General features: G+C 44.6%; 1 protein-coding gene across 1 annotated transcript in view; it reads left to right on the forward strand.

Annotated features, from left to right (window-relative positions):
- Nucleotides 1-22,757, forward strand: part of LOC119400056 (tectonin beta-propeller repeat-containing protein 1) — a 75,660-nt gene that overhangs the window by 17,643 nt on the left and 35,260 nt on the right. The window contains exons 9-17 of the mRNA XM_037666975.2: nucleotides 4,848-5,147; nucleotides 5,630-5,697; nucleotides 6,959-7,095; nucleotides 9,090-9,217; nucleotides 10,197-10,358; nucleotides 10,981-11,127; nucleotides 13,164-13,304; nucleotides 14,027-14,156; nucleotides 15,631-15,830. Coding sequence (XP_037522903.1) covers nucleotides 4,848-5,147; nucleotides 5,630-5,697; nucleotides 6,959-7,095; nucleotides 9,090-9,217; nucleotides 10,197-10,358; nucleotides 10,981-11,127; nucleotides 13,164-13,304; nucleotides 14,027-14,156; nucleotides 15,631-15,830 — 1,413 coding nt within the window. The remainder of the gene's footprint in view (nucleotides 1-4,847; nucleotides 5,148-5,629; nucleotides 5,698-6,958; nucleotides 7,096-9,089; nucleotides 9,218-10,196; nucleotides 10,359-10,980; nucleotides 11,128-13,163; nucleotides 13,305-14,026; nucleotides 14,157-15,630; nucleotides 15,831-22,757) is intronic.

The raw sequence follows: 22,757 nt of genomic DNA on the forward strand, positions 1-22,757 counted from the left end.
ACTCTGCATGGGTAGTTGAGTTTATTCAGCAGCTAACGCGAGCCCTAGCGATAACGCTGGAATTTTCGATTCTTCATGTATAGAAAATGACGCGTTCTGTCAACAGTCAGATTATTTGACGGTCGACAAGTGTTCTTGATGCTGTCGTTGTCTTGTGAGTGTTACTCGTTTGTAAGTGAGCGTTAATTCATTTTCTGGGCACAAGTTCTCCCAATAATAAGTTTCATCTTTAACAGTTTAATTTCCACCTTCTCCACCATCAATACGTTTATAACAAATTTTTGGATATAACAAAGTTATTTTTGTGTCAGACGCAACTTCATCATAATGATATTTGAGTGTAAATATATTCTGAAATTTCACAACTGAAGTATACTTGAGGTTACGGTTAGTATTCTTTGTAACCTCGAATTTCCGAATATTGGGTTGGCGCGACATCATTTAAAATGTTTTTCTCAGCAGTGTTGAAACAAACGAGACTGTTTGGTTCAACGGTGTATTCAAATCATTAATGAATCGATTGATTCCAACCATTATTATTTTTTTCAGCAAAACTGTATGTGGCTATATTCATTGTTACGTTATTGCGCACTGCTTCGTGTGCTTCAGTCTTCGTATTCTAAGTGGTGCACAATAATGTAACAATGAATAGATACCAACTGGCCCAAGAAAATACTCTTATAAGTATATGGCTGTTGTGCCTGCGGACAAAAGACGCGTAGAACAACAATTTTCGGTGAACCGATTAACTCGACTAATCCAGCGTTTTTGCATCGAAATAATGGACATGGCCTAAATATAAGCATAAAGGTGCATGATTTCACTGACATAGCAGAATGATGTGAAAAATTTTGCCTCATTGTCAAGACCTCTTGCATAAGAAATTAACTTCATGCCATGTTTGTACTTTAGAAACAACGGGGTTTCTTATGTACAGCAGGATTTTATATTGAGACCGCCATTGGCCGTCGTTGATGCGATAACGTGTCATCTGCAAGAGAAACACTGGGATCTCTGAGTGTACATCTCTTAATTCGCTCAATATAGTCGATAATGATAATGCAGGGGATTTCAGCTAACTCTTGCCAAGTTTGTATTTTATTAGGGGGGTGCGAATACTCGAGTTTCGAATTCGAATCGAATAATACCTAACCGAATAATTCAATTCGACATTCGAATAGCCAGTATTCGATGTTTTGAATAATTTGATAGGACGAATATCTAAAACTTAACAAAGGCCAATGGTGCAACTTGGTTAGGTTGGGGTGGCTAAAACTCACGCTAACGTCGTTACACTAAGCCTTTCGTTTCAAAGTAGTTTCAAAATCCGGAGCTATGCTCAAAGCCATCGACTAGTCATGGCCCCAGCAAAGAAGGCCAGGGAATAGTTTGAGAGACTGTTGAACTGCTAGCACCAAAAAATAACCACCACACTGAGCACAGAGCTGTAGTCAAGAGGCTTGAACATACTTCGATTAACCTCTGATCCTGAGAAAGGATGATCCTTTGAAATACTGGAAAGAGAATGCAGCTGCACTTTATCCAGGAATCTCCAAAATTGCTTTGCGATACCTCCCTATCCCTGCTATTGAGATGCCCAGTGAGCGCATTTGGTCAACCTCAGGAAACACCAAAACATCACGGGGAGAGAGCCTGAAGCCAGGTTATGTGGAACATCTGGTGTTTCTGCATGACGATTTGTAGTCTTTCAGCAGCAGTCATTCACCGTGTTATGTGCTCGAGGACATGAGCAGATCTAATTTTTTCATTCTTTCTTTGAATTATTAATGAAAGCTTTTGTATTCAATACAGTCGAAACCCGCGATAACGAAATCCCGAGGGAACGAAATTCTCACCGCAACGAAATATTTTCGGAGCACCGGCGAACGCCCATAGGAGTCAATGCATTTCGTAACTCGCGACTATGAAATATATTCATACCGCAATCCCTCATTAACAAAATTTTTGAAACACGAGAAATGTTGCAACATTAACTACATTCGAAAACTGCTGAAATGCATTCATGCTACACTTAATTTGTGCAAAACTATTGCTACAGCACACTTGAGAAGCAGCCACCATCATTGTTTACAAAAAAACATAAAGCTGGCGGCAATGATGATGATGATGATGGCTTGCCGAAACACCTGCTCGTTATCACGGACTACGTAGCCAAATCCCTATTCCTCATGGAGTTTCGTTCGTTGGCTTGGCTCTGTGCTTGGCTTTGTCGGCTTTGCGTGCAAATGGTCACGTGTGTGGAGCCATTTGTGGAGGGTTTGCTTGGTCGCTTGGTGCAACGTGAACTGTGTGCTGCGATTGCTCTGTCCGATTTTGCTGCCTGCGAAGATGCCGCCTCCAACAAAAAAGCGGAAGTTCATCACGCTGTAAGATAAAGCTGCAATCATCAGTGAGGTGGAAAAGGGCAGGAAAAAAATGGACATCGCCGAATAATTCGGCGTTGCGTGCAGCTCGCTGTCCAAGATTCTGCACTGATCCGCGCTGATCCAGCGGAGCTGGAAGAAGGTTCGCCTGTAGGCGCACTTGATGACGGTACTGGTGACAGCGCAGTGCCGCCATCACTGATCAGTGCATGGGGCGAACTTTGTGCCGTGGCAAACGAGATTCCCGATCAAGAGGCATGAAAGTGCTGCATGGTAAGGCCCGCCAAAGCAAACTCATTGACTTTTTGGAAATAAAATGTGCTTTTTGTAAATTCCATGTCTTTTCTGCCGCATTCTCGCGCCAACGAAATTCCCGCAAGAGCGAAATTTTGTGCTTTCCCCGCCGATTTCGTTATTGCGGGTTTCAACTGTATTCGATTCCATATTCGATATTTTTGGCCACTATTCGGCACTATTCGATTCAAAGTCGATTCGAGATGATATTTCATATTCGCACACCCCTAATTTTAATTTAGCGTGCCCTGAAGAGAAACTGGAAAAAATATTAACCAGGGCAGTTATCCTAGTATAGATGAAATAATACGGTGTGGCTGAACAAGTGCTACGTTTCTGTTGAAAGGTCGAAGTTCAGGGTAAGACGGAAGTCGGAGAGATGAAAAATTCGTGAACATGGGGTGTCAATAAGGCCGATGTTTCGACAAGCAGACTTGTCTTCTTCAAAGCTGCAACTGCTTAGGTAAGCAGTTGCAGCCTCAAAGAAGACAATCCCATTGTCGAAATGTCAGCTCCAGTGACACCCATGTTCACGAATTCTTCAACGTTTCTGTTGAATATTTTTCATTAGAGTTACTATTCTAAAGGTTAATTAAGCAATCCTTCTTAATTACCCAGCTTGGTGGATTGGCAGTTATCTTAACATAGATGAAATATTTAGGGATGGGTGAATATTCGGACGGTTCGAATATTCGAACGTATGTTAAAGTATTCGAATTCGCTTCGATACGAATTTGTATTATTCGAAATTTCGAAGTATTTGAAATGAATGAATATAATGTATGTTTAACCGCACATAACCCCCTGTAAAGGTGGTTTCACTGCAGTGTCGGGTTGCTGTACAGTGAAACCACCCTGCCAGGGGAAATTTGCACTGCCGTGAAGCCACACTTCAAGGTTAAGTGTACATATTTTTAAAACTTAGCAGCGTGTTATATGGGCTTATATGCGCTAAGTATAGTAATTTTTAACTTGTAACGTATTGTACCACTTCTAACTTGCACCCTACTGCTATTCAAATTTTTATACCCCCCCCCTCCCATTCAAGGTTTCCTCCACTTTATTTCAAACCAAAAAAGTGGCATTCACTCATACCTAGTTCCAATTCTTAAAAATATTGTGCAAGGGTCATGGAGAAAATGCTCAATTTTTCTTAACAGTGTGTGGTGAGTACTATTCGAACTATTCGATTCGAAATTATTCGACCAAATCACTATTCGCTTCGGATTCGCTTCGAACCTCAAATTTACTATTCACCCATCCCTAGAAATATTCCTATGTTTCAGAACAAGTGCTACAACTATTGTATTGAAGATTCCTCTCTAGAGTTACTAATTAAAAAGTGAATTAAGTAATCTTTGTTAATTACCCAGCTTGGCAGATGAGATAAAGTACACTCAAACTTAATTATAACAAAGTCGCATCTGCCACGAAAACAACGTCGTTGTGTCCGAAAATTCGTTGTAAATGTTTATTTGTATAACTGTAGCTATGACAAGACTATTCTTCATTTACTTCATTATAACCGGTTATTCGTTATATCCGTGTTCGTTATAGGGAGGTTTGAGTGTATTGTGACATGTGTCATATGTCTGAGAACGATACTGGGCCAATTCGACACGCATAGTGCATATGCTTTTTTTTTAATACTAGATGCAAGTTAGCTGAAACACCCCGTATAGAAGTTCACTATTCGCCTTTTCGGTCGGTTTCAAGATTGCCATAGCCGCAGCAGGTGTTGCACCCAAGGAACTTCCGGTCACTTCAATTATCACTCTCTAACACCGAAGCAGAAAGCATGCTTTTGAAGTTGTGCCAGAGTAAGGAAAGACTCTCTTTCCGCTTTCAGGTAAAAAGAAGGCGCTGAAAGTGAAGGACTAACTCTTATAATGTTGTGTGTGCAGCTCAGTAAAATATTTTATAAAATATTTGGCCAGACACAGGGAGAAAAGTGTTGAAAATGTGCCGGTTACTCGCTAAGGCTTTTGTTCCTCGCCAACGCTACTCGGCTACTCCGGCGCACAAAACCGGAAGTCGTCCAGCAGCTTTGTTTGTAAACAGCGAAATGGTCTATAGAAATATCCCTTATATACCGGACTCACCATAGTAACAGCTTCGCTGACTTCCGTCTTCACAGTAGTGGAAAGGTTCTTATTTTTTTTTTGTCAGGTTTGGGGCATCACACGCAACGACCGCCAGCTCTGCCTGCGGACGGGCGTCACACTCGAGGAGGCCAGCGGTCGGGAGTGGAAGGAGATCGTGGCGCCCTTCAACAATGCTCCGAGCCGGACGGCCAGCGTGAGCTCGCTGACGTCCCTGGGCAGCCTCCGGCTGGCCACGCCTTCGTATGCGGCGGTGGCGGCGGAGCGCGGCGACGATCCGCCCCTGACGCCAGAGCGCAAGAAGATGTCTCGCCACAGCTCGCACTCGGGGTCGCCGTGCAGCGACACCGTTTCAACGAGACATCAGGCGAGTTGGAAAATTTGCCATGAAGCACCAGTGTACAGTAGACTCCCGATTATTCGAACTCTGATAATTCAAACTTTCAGTTAATTCAAACAAATCTTGAATATTTGGTTGGCCCGCTATGTTTTCAATGTATCTTAAAGCCTCTTAAAACTTGGGACGTAGATTGGACGTAGATTCTCAAGCAAAATCATACGATGTAAACTGTCTTCAATAGTCTATTCATTGTGTGGACAGTCAAGAAAACTTCCATCGAGAAGTAGAAGCCAGGGAGATCGCTGAGTACTGTGGGACTTTGTTTTTTTACACGAGCACAAAAGTCGGCTTTTAGTGCCAGTTCATGAAGCTGTAGGTTGGTCTACAAACAGAAGCTTCTAAACTTACACACCACATACTGTCTTAGATGGTCTATGGACTGTGTAGACAGTCGTGAAAAAAATGGAAGCTTGAGAAATAGCTGAATTTTGCCGACAAATTTTTTGCAGGAATCGACAGGCTTGTCTCCGATGCACAACCATGCGGTCTCGGCATTCGGCGAGCTCTCGTCTTGCATGTGAGTGTGTTATGATGTGGTCGACTTGGCAAAGTAGCAGTGGCGGAGAGAGGTTTGTTGAGACCTTCGGACGAGCGCTAAACAGTGCAAGAGGAAATGCAGCGCACAAGTGCTGATGACGCGTGTTCAGCACTCCTCCGAAAGTTTCACCGTACCAACAAGCCCAGACTTCAGCAGTTTAGAAGCTTATCGTAAATGCATTTAAATAATCTTTAAAATTCTTGGTAGATTCTGATTAAACTCGCTGAATTTATGAATATTTGCACGCCGATTTCAAATGTACAGTTATTTTTCTAGTGTGATATGTAGTTCTTAAAATGTAAAACATTTCGTGTGCCTTTTTGGGAGCAGGATTTTCCCTAAATTGAGAGAGTTAGGAAGTAAGCCAGCATATCAAAATAATCTGGAATGAAGACTGTATGTAGTAAAACAACAATGAATGTTCTAAACCTATTTGATAAAGAATTATGGAACGATGAACATGCACGAGTGAGTGACTATCACACTCATGATTTCACTCATGAATGTTGAACATGCCATAACTTCTGTACTGCCATGTCGAGCAGTTGTAACATTCGAAGGAATGTTACAACTGCTCGACATGGCGAATAACTCGACATATTTGGCTTCGGAGTGCCCGTGTTTGACTGTACTATTCGTAACTCAAAAGGATGGAAAGTTGGGCGAGTTGGTATGGCAGCGTAATCGAAAACTTGAGCGTGAAGGGACGAAGACGAGAAATAACCATGAATGTCTCTGTTTGACAGGAAATAAGATTACCTCCTCAGCGGGTGTGCTGATTTCAAGTAGTTTGTATTGGTTGGGGGGTTCTTTGCCTATTTGCCTGTTTTGAGGCCCGTCTACTTAGATTTAGGTGCACGGTAAAGAACCCCAGATGGTCGAAATATCCGGAGCCCTCTACAACGGCGTCTCTCATAATCATATCGTGGTTTTGGGACGTTAAACCCCAGGTATTATTATTATTATGCCTATTTCCTGCTTTTATTAGCTATTCTTTACTGATATTTTACGCCATGTGATGTTTGTCAGCAGTACATATTTTTGCAATCACTTATGTGTTTCAGTGCTTCAATAATAGTTGAGTCGTGAGTAGCCGCTCATCCCATCTTTTCTCATCTTCGTCCTTGTCCGTTTGCGCTCAAATTTTCAATTATGCACTATTTGTGTTCATTAAGTGTTTCAGTGGCCCTTTGATAAGAGTTTACCAAAGCTTTTCATTGCGGCTCACTTTGTCCTGAAGGACTTCAACTTATCCTGACGACTGGCCCACCCCGGCAGTCCACGATGTCGTCGGCTCCATCACGTGGTCTTGGGTCAGCGGCACCGCCTGCACCATTGACTTCCCCGGTGCCCTCCTCAACTGGTTCAGTCTTTCAGGTGCGTGGATGACAGTGATAGTTATGGCCGCTATGCCGCTTCAGCATATTTCCTGCTGGAGCTAGCTGATTTAGCAGCTCCGGTAACAGTGATTCACATTTAGCACATTGCGATAGTAGGTTCCCTATCAAATTCAGAATGATCTCCCCAAACAGCACTTTAGTGAACTAGCTACAAAAACTTGGAGGATGATTGCGCTTTGCCTTCAAGCGTAGAATGCGATAGCTAATTGGACCCCGTTCACATGGCCTTCTCATTGGCTAGCTGGTTTACAGAAGTGCCCACTACACCATAATTCATCATTCTGCGAATTAGCGAAGTACCCGCTATGCATCCGTAAGGCAATACGTACACCTTCGCAGCTGCATGCTTTGTTGATGCTGTTGCTCATGATAATGACGAATTATGCTTGAGCACTTCGTAAGGGGTGAGCATTTAAATCACCCACTTGTTGCGCAGTTCACATGGTGTGACGCCTGGTGTGATTCTGTGCTTCTGTCACTCAATATTACATGCGTTAACGCACCCCTCACACTATATAACTAGAGCTGTGCGAATAGCAAAATTTTGGGTGCGAAGCGAATTCGAATAATAAAGATTGAGTGTGAATCGAATCGAATAATTCCGAATAATTTTCGAATATTTCTCAAACGTTTTTTGAATAATTCGAAGTGAAATTACAGAAAAAGTTGCAGAGAATCCCTAAGTATGTTCTTGTGAGATAGCAACATGAAAGTGTTTCTTTGCGCTAGGTTGATGAAGCGCTGGTGAGGTCACATTTTGTCTTTCTTATCAATAATGAGGCAATGTAGAGGCCGAATTCTATTTATGTACATGATTTGGTGCAACCAAAGTGTTGCCGACAACACTTTACACGTGATAGGCAAAGATGCCATTTCCTCAGCCTCTCCTCCTCTTTCAACTTCTGTGGAAGGCCAACTGATGTGGCGGACAAAGGTGTGCTCATTTCAAGTCCAGAGTTCCAAATCTGCCTCGTAAACGTCGATATATAAGAACATCTGAAATTTTTGATGCTAAAAAGCTTCGGCGTCCGACTTTTTGGACTTCCTGCCCAAATTTCAGGTCCAAAACAGCATTAATTGAGCCCCCAACTCTGCCACATCTTTCATCTCCATATTGGAACCAGCGTTTTCTTGAGTTAATACATTTGCGACCGCAGCGGAGCTTGAAAGGCAGCTTTGCCGTAATACGGGGGTGTGATGAGGTGAAGCATATTGAAAATCTAGGGACCACTTCCAAACGGACGTTGACTGTCTCTTGGCTAAATTCGACCGTAACGGACCTTGAAAGGCAGCTTTGCCGCAATACCGGGGTGTGATGAGGTGAAGCATATTGAAAATCTAGGGACCACTTCCAACCGGACTTTGTCTCTTGGCTAAGTTCAACCGTAACGGAGCTTGAAAGGCAGCTTTGCCGTAGTACGAGAGTTTAATGAGGTGAAGCATACTGAAAATCTGAAGGGGTCACTTTCAGCCGGACGTTGACTGCATTTGTCTTTGGAAAGTTCGAATAGTAAAATTTCAGTGCGAATCGAATCGAATAGCAAACACTATTCGAAAAATATTCGAAATTTCGAATATTCGCACACCCCTATATATAACACATGTGTAGGGTTTTTTTCAAGAACATTTTCAAGCACTGGGATTGCTCTGTGGTAGAACACCTGCTTGCCAAACAGGAGGCCTGGGTTCGATTCCATCTTGGACCCAAGATTCTTATTATTTTCATCCATCATGATTTTTTGCTCGTGGACAGTGTCCATTTTTCACTCACGAATAAAGACACCGACTATGTTGATGCTGGCACCAGAATTGCTGCGAAACGCACTCTTTAAAGCCGTAGCATCAAAACTTCTTTTTACCCATTGTATTGCTCACTGGCCGTTTTAACAGGGGTAGTGGCGTTGCATCTGTGAACAGAGTAGCAATATGCTTTGTGGGAGTTGGACGAATCAACTGCCGAATTACGTCCAGGTTCAACGGTTGACAGCACGGCCCGACACCTAGAAAATGCGCAGTGGCGGAAACTGGTGTTGCGGCGCCTCCGAGACCGTCGGAAAAAAGAGACTGAGAACTACGACTATGATTCTGCAATTGAAAAGGTGACATGACACTGCGTGATGAAGTTGCAGTTGTCTGCCTCTTTGTAGTGGTCCTCGTTAAAAGCAATGAAGAGAAAACCGTGCAGGAAAAAAGCATTGTATTTGTCCGGTGATAATGTGGCTTTGAAGCTAACGAACACCCATTTATCATGGTGTCAGTTAAAAAATAATGCATGTACAGATATAATGTGAGCCCAGCCAAGGGCAAGAACAGAAGAGCGGCACGCCTTCAACCTTTTGCAATCAGAGCAAGACAAAACCAGCGGAATATAGCTTTGCAGGTCGCGAATTTCCCCATGCTTAAATTAAGGTTCGTCACTGTCACTTCCATGCAGCTATTTTACCGTGACCTATGGATATCACACCTCCATGTGGTTTACTGTGGTGTTTTGTACTTTTTGCATGACGCAACTGTAGTGATCGTATGGATGAATCATTTCTTGACCTAACGACTCTGGCGGTTCATCTAGCAATGCCTGTAGGACTTCAGGACCCGAAGAACACATGACAAGGCTCTGTTATTTCAGATCTTACATATAAAAAACTGTTAAAGGAGGTTTCATAACAAAGTCTGTGCAGCGGTTTTACTGTTGCCAGCTTACATGAAAGCCGATGTCACTAGTACCTCATATGGGGACGTTGCTGCAATCATGTTGGGGGGGGCTTACGAACTGACGATTCTTAGCACAGCTTTTTATGCTGTTTTATGCTGCGACCTTCTCTGTACAGTAGACTCTCGGTAAACGGGAATCTTTTAAACGGAACTGCTGCTTAAAGGGACCAACTGCCCCTAATATGATTGGTTTGCGTACTTGAATTCTGAACCGCATTTCATCTCTCAGTAAATGGAACTCCTGTTGAATGGAACAAGTTTTCCTGGTTCCTTCAGGTTCCATTTAACGAGTGTCTACTGTATTCACTTACCTTTATGCTGGTAAAGATTGAAATAAAACGTCCCTTTCGCGGTGTCATCGTGCAGTCTACGTGGGTGAAGTCTGCAACGGGACAGCTGTGGCGTGACACCCACCCATGCCAGTGGGTGCGCTGTCAGCTTGAGTTGGAACGGCTTGGCGCAGAAGGGGAGGCGTGCGACCTGGCCATCTTGAGGCTGCTCTATCACCATGCCGGCTCTGACCGGAGGGTAAGAAGAGTGCATGCACGATGATGTTCGTTTGCTATACCATTGTTAAAGAGGGTACTGACACGAAAATTTTCAGTTGTCGTTTTCTTGTTTCGAATGAAATGCCAGGGCCTCAAGAGCCTAGAAAATGTACTGGTAAGCATGAGTTGACGCTGAAAAAGTAAAAACAGTATGTTTTTACTTTTAACTTATAACAGGAACGATGTCCAGCTGCGGAACTGAACAGAATTAAGCGAAAAGAACGAAAACTGCAGCACATACAGTTGGTAGTACGACGTCAATCATGTTACGTGAACATGTCTCGGTTGTGTCTCTTCTAAGTGGTGAACAGGTCACTCCAGGGACCTGAAAAAATTGACCTTAGTAGCCGAGTGTCTTTTTTAACTATGTCTCTTGTATGCGATGTTGTTAACATGGTGGACGTAGGAAAACCAATTGAACCATTTTCGAATGTCTCTGACAACCGAGTGTCTCTTGTAACCGTGTCCCTTGTCACGAGATTTTATTGTATCAACGTTTAACTGTATTTCACAAAGACGTTAGAAATGCCACATTGTCATCATTGAATGTCCGGTGATTGTGCTGACTACCAAACTTTTGTTTTGTTTTTTTCAACTCACAGATGGCGTTGAACCTGGCCGAAGTGACGTCCGCCTGCGACCTGTCGGACCCGAAGCATCGTCTCCTGGGGATCTACACACAGACGTTGAACGAGAAGCACTCCCACATCAAGCTGGCGTTCGGCACCGACAATGAACTCGAAGACTGGGTCTGTACAGTAAAAGCTCGTCAATTAGACAACCGCCAATTAGGAAAATCGGATAATTCGGACGTGTTCTCGGGCCCTGGCAAGCACATGTATTGTTTAACGGCATGAAACTCTCGTTAATTTCGTCGTATTTGGCCACAAACCAGTTAATTTGGATGAGCGCGGAGCGCCGCAAACATGCGGTGCAAAGGAGCTAAAACGGCGTTCGCAGACAACCGAAACGAGGCGGTGCAGTCTGCATGGCCATTGTCATCAACCGTACTTTAACAACAGTAACAACGTTTCTGATCAATTTTGGGTTGGCACATTTCGGGTTAGTTAAGACAGGGATGTCTTGAGCCGCGGACACATTGCGAACAAGGTCGTGAGTGTTGAAAATTGCAGATTTTCCACTGCTCCTACGCAAATTAAGCGCAGGATTTACGTATTCATCAAGAAAATGAAAGTGTATCGATGTAACAGACACTTGTTTATTGTTTTCTTGATACTTTCGATAATCTGGAATTCAGTTAATTCGGGCATTTTTTACGGTTTAAATCCGAATTAACGAGCTTTTACTGTAGCAGCTTCTGCACTTTTGTGCCATGGTTCACGCTGTAGTGTTTGGCCTCTACACTAACCGGAAGTTTGTTGCCATAGAAATTCCGCGTTGCTTGCATTCCTCGGCCACCGTAACCGCAGTGCTGCTACCTTCGATGGCTGAGTGTACTGCGCCATCCCTTTCATTGGCATCTAGTGAGTGCGCTGTCTTCATGCAACCATCCGCTGTAGCTTGATAAGCACTGAGGATGGAAAAGTGACAGTCGCTTCAGCTAATGCTAAGAAGAGCATAGCTAAAGCCTATGCTCATAGGCTTTAGTGCCTCGTGAGAGCATAGGCTTTAGCCTAAGCTCTCACGAGACATTCGTTAAATTACTTGGAGGCGGTGAGGTTGAGGTGAGAAAAGATGCTATTTCTGCATCCCTAGTTTTGAGTTTGGGGTCCCCAGTCGATTGCACTGATGACGTCATGTGACGTTTTGCTCTAAGCATCGCTCGGTGTGTTGCGAGGTCACGTGAATTTTGGTGCCATTTGTGTTCACGCTGTTGCCGGACGACAATGCTGCTTACCAAAGCTGGACACTGGATACGTATCTTTTCGCGTATAAACCGCACCCTCGACAACAATTCGCCGAAAATTTTCTAAAAGTGATCGTGTATCGTCAGGAAACTAGCTTCCTTGCATAGATGTCAAGCAGTGCCATGAAGCCAGCTCTGCAGACTGTAATTTGTGTTTTTTCTTGTTTTACTTCTTTTGCTATAAGTAAATAAAATTTTTTTGCGGGTTATGTGCTAGGAATTACACTCTTACTTATGAGAAATGCAGGAACCTTGCCTTAAAAAACAATCCTTCTGGGCCTTCTGGCAAGCGCGTTCACGTCTTTGCATCAAGAGCTGGCACCACTATTTGTGTAGTGCTGCAGGCCACGCCGCAAACGCTGCCTGGCATTCTGATTGGCTGCGGCACAGAAGCAGGTCCGGAACCGAACGGCGTGGAGAGGGCCTTTTCGGCAGAACTCTTCACTGCTAAACTCTATTCTTTCCCGCTCTAGACGTCAAATGTGTTATTGTGAATGTAGCCTGAAGAGAAAGCTCTCATATTCTGGCATCGTACCAAAACGCCTTATAAGTTATAACACTACACTCAAACCTCGATATTACGAACACGGATATAACTGAATTATTGTTTATAACGAAGGAAATGAAAAATAGCCTTGGTAATAGATAGTGTGGTTCGAATATACGCTTATAACGAATTTTCGGATATAACGAAGCCATTCTCGTGTCAAACGCGACTGTTATAATGAGGTTTAAGTGTACAAATGTTGCCGACTGTCACATTCTGTATCAAATGCCAGGTTTTGTCAACTGCTCGATAAAACAAGAAAACAAGGATTAACATAAGTGTGTTATGCATTGGGGAGCCATTTTAAAACAAGTGTTGAACAAATTTTCTCACATTAGTTATTTTGTGCCTTGGCCTTGTCGCCATCGCAGATAGCAACGCTGAACCTGGTGGCGTTTGGGATGCGAGGCATGACGGACAACGCTGCTCAACCCGGAGCTGCCTGGGGAGTCACGGAACGGGGTCACGTGTTTGTCCACGAAGACGGCGAGCCCAAGACGCCCATCGATGACGTGGCCATGACAGATATGTAAGCAGTCGTGAATGCATCGTCTATGCAGATGCCAACTGGTAATGCAGACTATATGGGAGTCGCAAAAGTGTCTCAATAACCAACAGTTAGAGACGTTGGCGTTGCCGGAAAATAAGTGGACTTGTTCCGCTAGTGGCCGAAATATTTCGTTAGCATGTCGCGTTTGCGCCTACGATCGAAATGCGGACTGCCTGCTACCTGGGCAGTCTGTATTTCCACCGTTGTCAAGTGCTTGCCATACGTGGGCAAAGATGCAGTTCAGACGTGCACCAAAGCTCAACTCCTTTATGACAAGATGAAAATTGACTGCGATTTGGAAGGAAAGGCGCAGTTTTAGTGACCACGAAAGTAAGATGCATAACCAACTAGTCCCTCAAGAAGTACTTCCAAGGTTGACTTCGATGCTGTAGTCGAATGACTGTGACCTTCTTTGCGACAGTTGTTTTCCGGCTTCGCATAGTTAATTGCCATCCTCGCTAGTGCCAATGTTGAGTGGTGTGCGTACCAGCTTTTAAGCTGCGTGACAGTACTCACTGATGAAAATATACATCAGTCAGAGAAATTGTGGTAGTGTGATGCAGATTGCTTTCATTCTCTTGGTTGGGGCACTTGAAGTCAACGGTATCTCCTAATTGTTGCTTCCTGCTAGGTAGTCAAATATCCGTTTACTATCTTTTCTCTTTTTTTTTTTTCATGATCCAGTCATTGGCGTCACTTGGGTGGGGCCACTTCCAGACGATCGAGTCGTGTCCGGCAGGTGTCACGTGGGCTCTGGGCAACGACAAAACGGCTTGGGCCTACACGGGTGGCTACGGAGGCGGTGTGTTTAAAGGTACCTCTCATTTATTGAGGGTCGCTGCGTACGAAGTCATTGCATGTTTGCTGTCCACATCAATGCTAATTTTGACATTTTTAAACACGTTGGAGTGGCAGGTGCCTCTTCTAAGTACAAAAATTTCTATTCCTGCCCATGTGGTGTATTGGTTGGCTTTAAATTCAAATGCGGTTTATCGGTGACATGTTGCTGAATGTCTCACCATCTCACAATACACTAAATCTGTTCTGCACAGGAATGCAACGTGGAAGGAGGTTTATAGTTGAGAAAAAGGGTCATCGGTCCATATGTAGCATGATGTTACAAAGTCGCAAAGGAAGCTTCCCAGTCGACAAATAACTTATTCTGGTGGTCGGATTCGAGTCTTGGACTAACACCTTCCTGGAGCAGATGCTCTACCATCCAAGCTCACCAGGAGGCTAGCAGGTTGCAGCACAAGGGCAAATGAATTGACAGTTTTAAGCATGGGGACACAGAATGCGGCACTCTGCATGGATTACCATCTTTGGGTACAAGAAATAGTGAAAACATGCGTCTCACTTGTAACATTGCACCACTTTCAATGAATGACAATAGTTGGTCTAGGTGAACAAGATTCATTGCAACAGGTCTCTCTGTACAGGACACTCTGATGGGTTAGTTGATTATGCGTGTCTACATGATCATAGTGCACGAGAACTTCTTAGCACGTATCGACAGAGTAGAGACCGCAAGGTTTCTACTCTTTGCAGTATCGACTCTGTCAGTCAGTGTTTAGAAGTTTTTTGTGCTCTGTAATCATGCAGGTCTCTGAAGCCACGCAAGCTGTGACTTTCGTTATTTAATGCACTGGGCTGCACCGGCTACTTGCCTGTCATTGCTCGGTCTTGCGTGGCATCGCACGAGCTGCCGGCCCCACGAGCCCCGTGATTGGCACCTGAGACTTTAGAGTGATAGCTCTACTTGTTCCGGTACAAACCGAGAAAACATTCTTGTGCACGCGTTTCGCCTTGAAGCTGAGCCTCCTCACATGTGCGTTGCCGTAGCAATGGACGTGCGCTGTTGGTTCATTCTCCTCTCTCACGCACCCCTCTCTGTTGGCGGGCACGCGCGTGTGCCTCAAGAGCTCAACCCTTGTCACGTGACCTCCGCATCGGCAATACGAAGAGAATTGTGGAGAGTGTGTGATGCGGGACACAGCCACGGCTTGCTTTCCGCAGTAGTTGCGTCTATCGCTCGACAAGCTTGGTTTAGTAGAGCTACGGGGTGGGCCAGTTGGTGTTGACTCATCTTTAAAAGTGCGTGCGTGAAGTGAATGCAGACACTGCGTCGAACGAAAAAATACAAGACACACGAATTGCACTCAACATCGCGTGTCGTGTGTTTTTTCGTTCTGTCCAGTGTCTGTGTGCACTTAGCGCACCTTTAAAAACGAAGCTTGGTGCAACTGTGTTCAGCCGTGGCATTTCTTCATTGCCGTCGGGACGCGCAGGTGTGACGGGCCACAACGTGCGGGTGGGGCCCATGTCAGACACGAAGTGCGTGTACATCTACGAGAACCAGCGCTGGAACCCCATCTCGGGGTTTGCACCCCGGGGCCTGCTCACCGACCGCTACATGTGGAGCGATGCCTCGGGTCTGATCGAGTGCACCAAGGAGGGCACCAAGCTCGACTCGGTCCACTGGCACTGGGTGAGTCGACTGGACTTCGTTTTCATGGCCTACTGACCGTCAACCACGTGTACCGTGTTATGTTGCGCAAACTCAACATAAGTCTTAAAGGGATTGTCTACCGTCCTTCATCGCTTTTCTGTTTTGTACCGCAATAGAAAGCGTACCGTCTGAAGTGTCCAACCTTGCAGTGGTTTTTCTGGAAAGTGAGTAGAAGTTTTTAAAACAGAATTTTTCTATCTGAGTTCGGTCTTCTTCCATTGGCATGAAACATGCCCACAACACTGGTTGGTGGACGCGATGATGATTGTAGTGCCGGTAAAAATTAAAACCGAAAGCACATGTGATTTCTGTAGGATTACTCTATTTTCGCTGAACACTATTGTAATGAATGTAACAGTCGTTTTCAGAGCGCTAGCGGTTAAATGAAGCCTTATTATACGATTACAGAATACTTGTTTTGGCGTAATCGCAGTCTATGCGTTTATTTTAGCACTGCTGCCGCAATCCAAGCCAAGTCGATTCATCAAAAAGAGACAATAAATGGGCGCCTTCACAGCGCAGCACATGTGAGACATCCTAACAACAATACAGCGGTGCAGTATGACCAGCGCGGAGAGCCGCATGGCATAGTGCATGAGTTGAAGCAGACGAAATCGAAGACTGCGCCACAAGCAGCGCCACCGGGCGCCTTTTTTGCATGCGTGAGAAAAAAAAAAAAGCAAAAGATTCCTCTCTGATGCAACCGAAAGGTGCCTCAAGTGCGTATAATACAATTTCAGGTTATACATGTTTGTTTTTAAGCAAAATTAGTCTACCTGTGAGGATTTCTTGTCATACCAATTGATTGAGCCACATCGCTGTTGGGTGACGCTAGCTGTCATTTTTTCACGATTTTCAACATCAAATTAAAAATTTAATTCCTTTTTTATGGGGCAAACGCATGCTCGTCGCCGCCGATTTGACGAACGATCTTCTCATTTTCACCACAATCAGAAAAATTTCCAGTGGCTTAGCTTGGCTATGCCAGGATATACGTAGCATTAGCAAAGGTTCAGCTGATTATTCTTAGCTTTCCAGATTGTCTAGGATTATTAGCCTTCTTCTATTCCTTCTTCGTACGCTGAACCGCTAATTGCCAGGCAACTACTTCGGGATCCGATGAGATAAGCTTCTTGGCTCTTCTGCGCCGTCGAACAGCATTTGCGCTCTCCTTCTCCATGGTGTTACCCACCTGCAAACGCCAGTCAGAGGCGCTATCAAGCGACCCCAGCGCAGTGTCAGACAGCGACTGCACAGCGAAGGCGAATAGCTGCGCGTGTGCCGGCGCCACTGTGTCTATGGCTACGACGTCAGTCCTCTCGAATGCGGCGCAGACCAGCAGCGGCGAGCCGTGTGCAGCGGTGTCAGAGAGCGCGTGAGATGCCAGCTCCGGTGACCCAGCTGTGTGACGTCACTGATCCTCGCACATGCGCAGCACGGCTCATGACCCTCCACGCGAAATCGGCTCCGGCTAACGTGAAGCCGATTTCGCGGAGCCGAGTGTAGCTAATGCTACAAAAATTTTTCCGAGCGGTAGACAGTCCTTTTAAGCTGGAGCTTTGTTTGCTTTGACACAGTATTGTAAAGAACCCCTGGGATGGTAAAGGAAGCAGACGGGTCGTGGCACTATACATGTGGTCTTTTGCCCTTGAGTAGACTCTCAGTAAATGAGATTCTCTTAAACGAAATTGCTGCTTATGGAACTGCATCTAATATGATTGGTTTTGTACTTGAATTCCGCGCCTCTGTTCATCTTTCTGTAAATGGAACTCCCGTTAAAGGGAACATATTTTCCCTGCCCCCTCAGGTTCCGTTTAACGAGATTCCGCTGTACCGTGTCAATAATGTCGTACTGACTAGGCCATAAGTGTGCACTTATGAACTTTCTTTGTCTGCAACCTGCTCTGCTAACTTGGTTCAGTCGTTTCGTCAGTCATCGTTCTCTCGCCAAGTAGATGCCAGCATCTTAAGCAGGAGCCCAATTTACCTGCTTGGCCACAGTTGCAAGTACAAAGAGCGGTCGTTGCACAGGCTATTATGTTGGTTGGTTCACCAAAACTAGGGTGCGTGGACGCAACCATCTAATGGCGCAGTTCAGAGCAGCAGTCTCTTGATGCAAAGCAAGGTTTCCTTCCTACACCACCAGGTGGCACTACACTCTGCTCATTATAGCCAGCAGAATAAATGATTAGAGGGGGTTCGTGACACTCACCGACTGGCAAGATTTCTCACTTTCTTAATTCATGCATATTAACCGCAGCAGCTAACATTGCATTTATTAACATCAACTGCGCTGCAGCATGTTGGATTTTACTGCGAGGTTATGGGTGAGGGCTCAGATTACAAGCGGCACACTGTTGCTTTCGTGCGAGGAGATAAACTAGCAGGCACTTTCTGCATAGTGACTAGCATTTTGCTTTCTCGTTTGCGACAAATGTGGCTTGCGACTCCAGCTGACAGCATCTCCGGCACTGAGCCCCAAATGCTCTCTTTCATTTACTTGTAAGCATCTGACGTACAGACACACACACACAAAATTCTCAAAGAACGTGTATTACTGGAAGTGTGTGCTCGTGTGTACCACCCCTAAATGCAGATTGCTTTTGTTCTCGGTGCACCACCATGGCTTTTACCTTTATGGGCGAAATATGGGATGTTTTTGTCCCCCAACTACTGAGCGCTTCTGTGTCCCCAACTACTGTCCCCCAACTACTGTGCGCTTTGTGGTCTCATCAGTGCTTTCGCTTCCACATATTGCTATGGCGGGTGGTTGTCTGCCTTTTTTACTTATTGTTTTGTGTGTGGGTGATCGCTGTAGCTTTATGGGAACACAAAAAGTTGGAGCCGTTCCACTTGGAAAAGATGAATGACCAGCAGAGGTGATGGACGCCTCTCACCTCTGCTGTTGCCTCCATTCTCCATAAGTATGCTGCACCTCAGGTGTCCTCACAATGAGCGGTCAACCCGTACTTGCCGCGCACGACCACGCCAACGCTGTGCCTGGACTCAAGTGACGCAGCAAAACACATACAAAACGATTACCACTTCACTTGAGTTTTCTGCAAAGTTGCTAGGATCGGCCCACTGGTTGCACTGCCTCCAGGATTGGCCCACCTTTGGACGATCAACAATGTGAATATGATGATGTCACAAATTTTGGTCATCTGTGGCGTCACGATGACATCGCACGATGTCGCCGCTTCTTCGGAGGAGGTCACGTGGTTTCTTTTCTGCTCGCGGATGGACATCGCAAATCAAGTATTCCTCTGACAGCTCTGCTGTAAAAGGCACCAAGTGTCTTCATTATACTTGATGTTGTTTAGGAGTGCGCGCAGCACGATGGTTGGTAAAAAAGTATGGCAGCTTCACAGTAGTGGTGTCAAGCCTGAAGGAAGAGTGCAGCAGGGTGGCCCTCCTTGTTTTTTTTTCTTTCTTTCTTTCTCTTTCTTCCCTTTCTCTCTCTGTCTTCTTCTTTCTCTTTATTTCTTTCTCTATGTCTTGCTCTCTGTTTTTTCCATCTCTTTTTCATGTCTGTGCCTTTCTATCTCTTTCTCTCTCATTCTGTGTCTTTATTCCCTTCATTTCTTTCTACTTTTCTCTTCCTCATTCTTCCTATCGCTTTCTTTCTCTCTCTGTATATTTCTATCTCTTTCTTTCTCTCCCTCTTTTTTTGCGTGTTCGTTTTCGTTGGACACTCGCACCTGCGGTATATGGCAGCGGGGCTTGCCCGATTCCTGTGGCACATACCCACCTGGGAAGTTTTGCACTTCACTGTCAAGAGAATGAAGACGGCGTGTGCTGGTTCATGATGACGATAGTTTTGTACGACGGAGCACAAGTTACCGACAGCTTAAGCAGCTTCGTTGTTAAAGCTTGCTGCAGGTTCAGAAACCATCGCTGATGGTTTCTGAGTGAGGTCTCAGATGACTGCTGCATTACAGTGCCATGGCATCACTAATCACTGCCTCTGCCATACGGGCTCTTAGCTGACTTCCAAAGTGGAGCCACTTCGATGTAATACGAAAAACAAAAATAGAAGATTGCCGTTGAAAGAAACTGCATATAAGTTGTCTATTCTAATGAGTTACACATGAGCAAACTTTTTGCACTCATACCTCATACATATGTTTTTGAAGGCACCGTAAGAAATAAACTTAAGAGCCGGGAAATGCAGGAGCCGAGAAGCAGGCACAGCAAGAAAATATGGACAGGCACTTGTGTCCATGTCAGTGTTCTCTTGTCGTGCCTTCCTTTTCTAAGGATATTATTGGTGGTGTTCAATAAAATCCCTTTCAAATGTTTACCATGGTCTATGGTGCGTGGAATTATTCTTAGCTTGTTCGAATTCATCTCTTGTCGATCTCCTTTTTTCCTTTTTAATGGCTGTTGATGAGATAACGCACAGGACAGGAGGGTCCCTAGTTTTCACGGGGAGAGTACATCAATGGCTCGCTACATTTGCAAATTATGGGTCGTTACTGTGTTTGGTTGGTCTGGGCGCCAGAGGGCAGCAGGGGTCGTCCTCAATGGGATAAGGAATCCTGGTATACGTAAAATCATTCTTTGTGTAGTTTGAAATGGGTCTTGTTATCGTACTTCGTTATGGTCCTTCTCATTTTTTTTTTTGCTCCATTGTTGTCGCCTGGCACTAAGTAAGTCTCTTCACTATTGCCGGTATTAGCCACTCTCCGCCATGTGTTGAAAGAACGGAATAGAACTATAGGAATAGAATGCTTGAGTATTCAGTCCTTGGGCATGAAAAACGGAAAACGAAATTTATGAGCCATTTTATTCTGAGAAGGCCGATAACCACCGAAGCTGTGTAGCGCACAGTACCAAGGTAATGTGTATACTATAGCCTTCATGCCATAATTTAAGACATTGTGTTAAAGCAGGTTGAGGCGATTAAAGGTTACCCCCTCCCAAGCAGGACTTTTTGTCAATTTTTCGCCTGCCGAGTGGTTGGGGCTAACCACGGCCTTTTGGGATCTTTTGCTGCTCCGTAGATTGTGGTGGCCTGGCTTGGCATTCATCTGGTTGATCGGTGCTCCACCATGCGCCGACGAAAACCTGGCTGCTCACGTCTTTGAGGGTTCCACAGTTTCGTGTAGCGTTGCTGTGGAGGCTCCTTAGGGCAAGGCTTTTTACCAATTGCCATTGGTACACATCGTGAAGCTTAACATGTGCGAATGTGTGTTAAAGGTGAACATAGCATGAGCTATGAAATTGAATAATAATTTGCACCTTTGCTCAGGAATTCAGAGCAAACGACATTTTGACAAGATGACACTGTCTTTATTAGTGAAAAAAAGAAACAGTGAAACAAGAAAAGTAAAAGAAAAGGTTCCGTAGCGGCACCTGGTGCCAACCAGGTCATCCGCACCTCCCGTTGTGGCAGACTCCGCTCTGCATCCACTTGTTTTTATTGTCTCCCCTCTGCACCGGTGAGGAGATGTTAGTGTTAGAACACATCAATAGGGCATGCTGCAAAACTGAACACATTTCATTAGAATTGGAAGGCCAGGAAAAGCTGACATCGATTCATTGCAAATGGCACACGCGGGGAGAAAGAGACAAACGTTGGTATTCTGTAGAATCATCTCAAGCTGTGGAAAGAATAAACATTTGAACAATGTGTTGCGAGGAAGACTAAGGTGTTTGCCACCTATACACTCAAACCTCAATATAACAAACATGGATATAACGAAGTAAATGAAAAATAGTCTTGTCATAGCTAGTGTTACAAATAAACGTTTATAACGAATTTCTGGATATAACGAAGTTATTTTCGTGGCAGATGTGACTTTTTTATGGTTTGAGTGTAGTAGGATACAACCTAAGACTGAATGAAAGCTCCATCCACAAAGCCATGGTGCGCTTGTCAGCCACTTCTGCAAGAGAGTCGTACCAGCTGGTCTTTGTTCAAAGCATGAGCACTTGCTCTCTCCTAATGCAAATAATAATTATAGTGGAAAATGAAAGCCAAATAACTAAAATATCTCTGGCTGTGTACCAATGTTAGAACCTGACAAAGTTTTTAAGACGTTCCGGTTTTCTATTTAAAATCAGAAGCGCATCTCTCTATGGAAAATTGTGACTAGTATCTTCAACACATATAAGTGCTTGGCGTCACTAAAGTAAACCGACGTGCATGGTTGGAGCGTCTGTTCAGATTCCTATTTGATGGGATGTTAATGAGAACTAACAGACAATGCGAAGGAAAGCAGTCAATGCAGCAGTCAATTTTGGTGGCATAGTTGTCCACTGCTGCCGGCACTGTCCGTAACCGCAGGGACCCCGGCACTAAATTTATCAGACAGTTATAGTTTAGCGTTAGCATGATACCGAGGGTTAAGGAAGAGAATAGCGTTACCGTGCCGCAAACGTTCCTTGCGGACAGTGCGTTTTAGTATAGCGGGATCACCCAGCGGAGAGTGAATGTGTTAAAACAAGTGAAAAGGTAACTGAGAATGCTCGCCTGTGTGCCTGCACGCAGCAATATTGCTACATTTTTACTAACAATAAAATTAAATAAATATGAACCACAGACCAAAAGCGAAAATTTTTTATGTTGCAGACTGTTTACACCGATCTTCTAGTTAGGCCTAGGAACATTAAAACTACGCTAAGTTATCCCTAATACTCGGCCGTTGAAGCTACCTGAAAGCAAGCGAAGCCATTTTACAGAGTCGGAAGCTACGAAAGAAGTGGATCCGTCCGCATCAACGCTAGATTCAGTTCGAAGCGGGCGTCCATGTTTTACGTACACTACGTTAACCACGCAAACACGGTAACGTTAAATCTGAAAAATAGCGTGCGTACCGTAAACGCTACGGGTCGTTTAGCATACTGCGCATGCGCATTTCGATCCCGCTATTCCGCTAAGCCCGCTAAACTATAACTGTA

The sequence above is a fragment of the Rhipicephalus sanguineus genome, chromosome 7, assembly GCF_013339695.2.
Source record: "Rhipicephalus sanguineus isolate Rsan-2018 chromosome 7, BIME_Rsan_1.4, whole genome shotgun sequence".
Classification (NCBI taxonomy): Eukaryota; Metazoa; Arthropoda; class Arachnida; order Ixodida; family Ixodidae; genus Rhipicephalus; species Rhipicephalus sanguineus.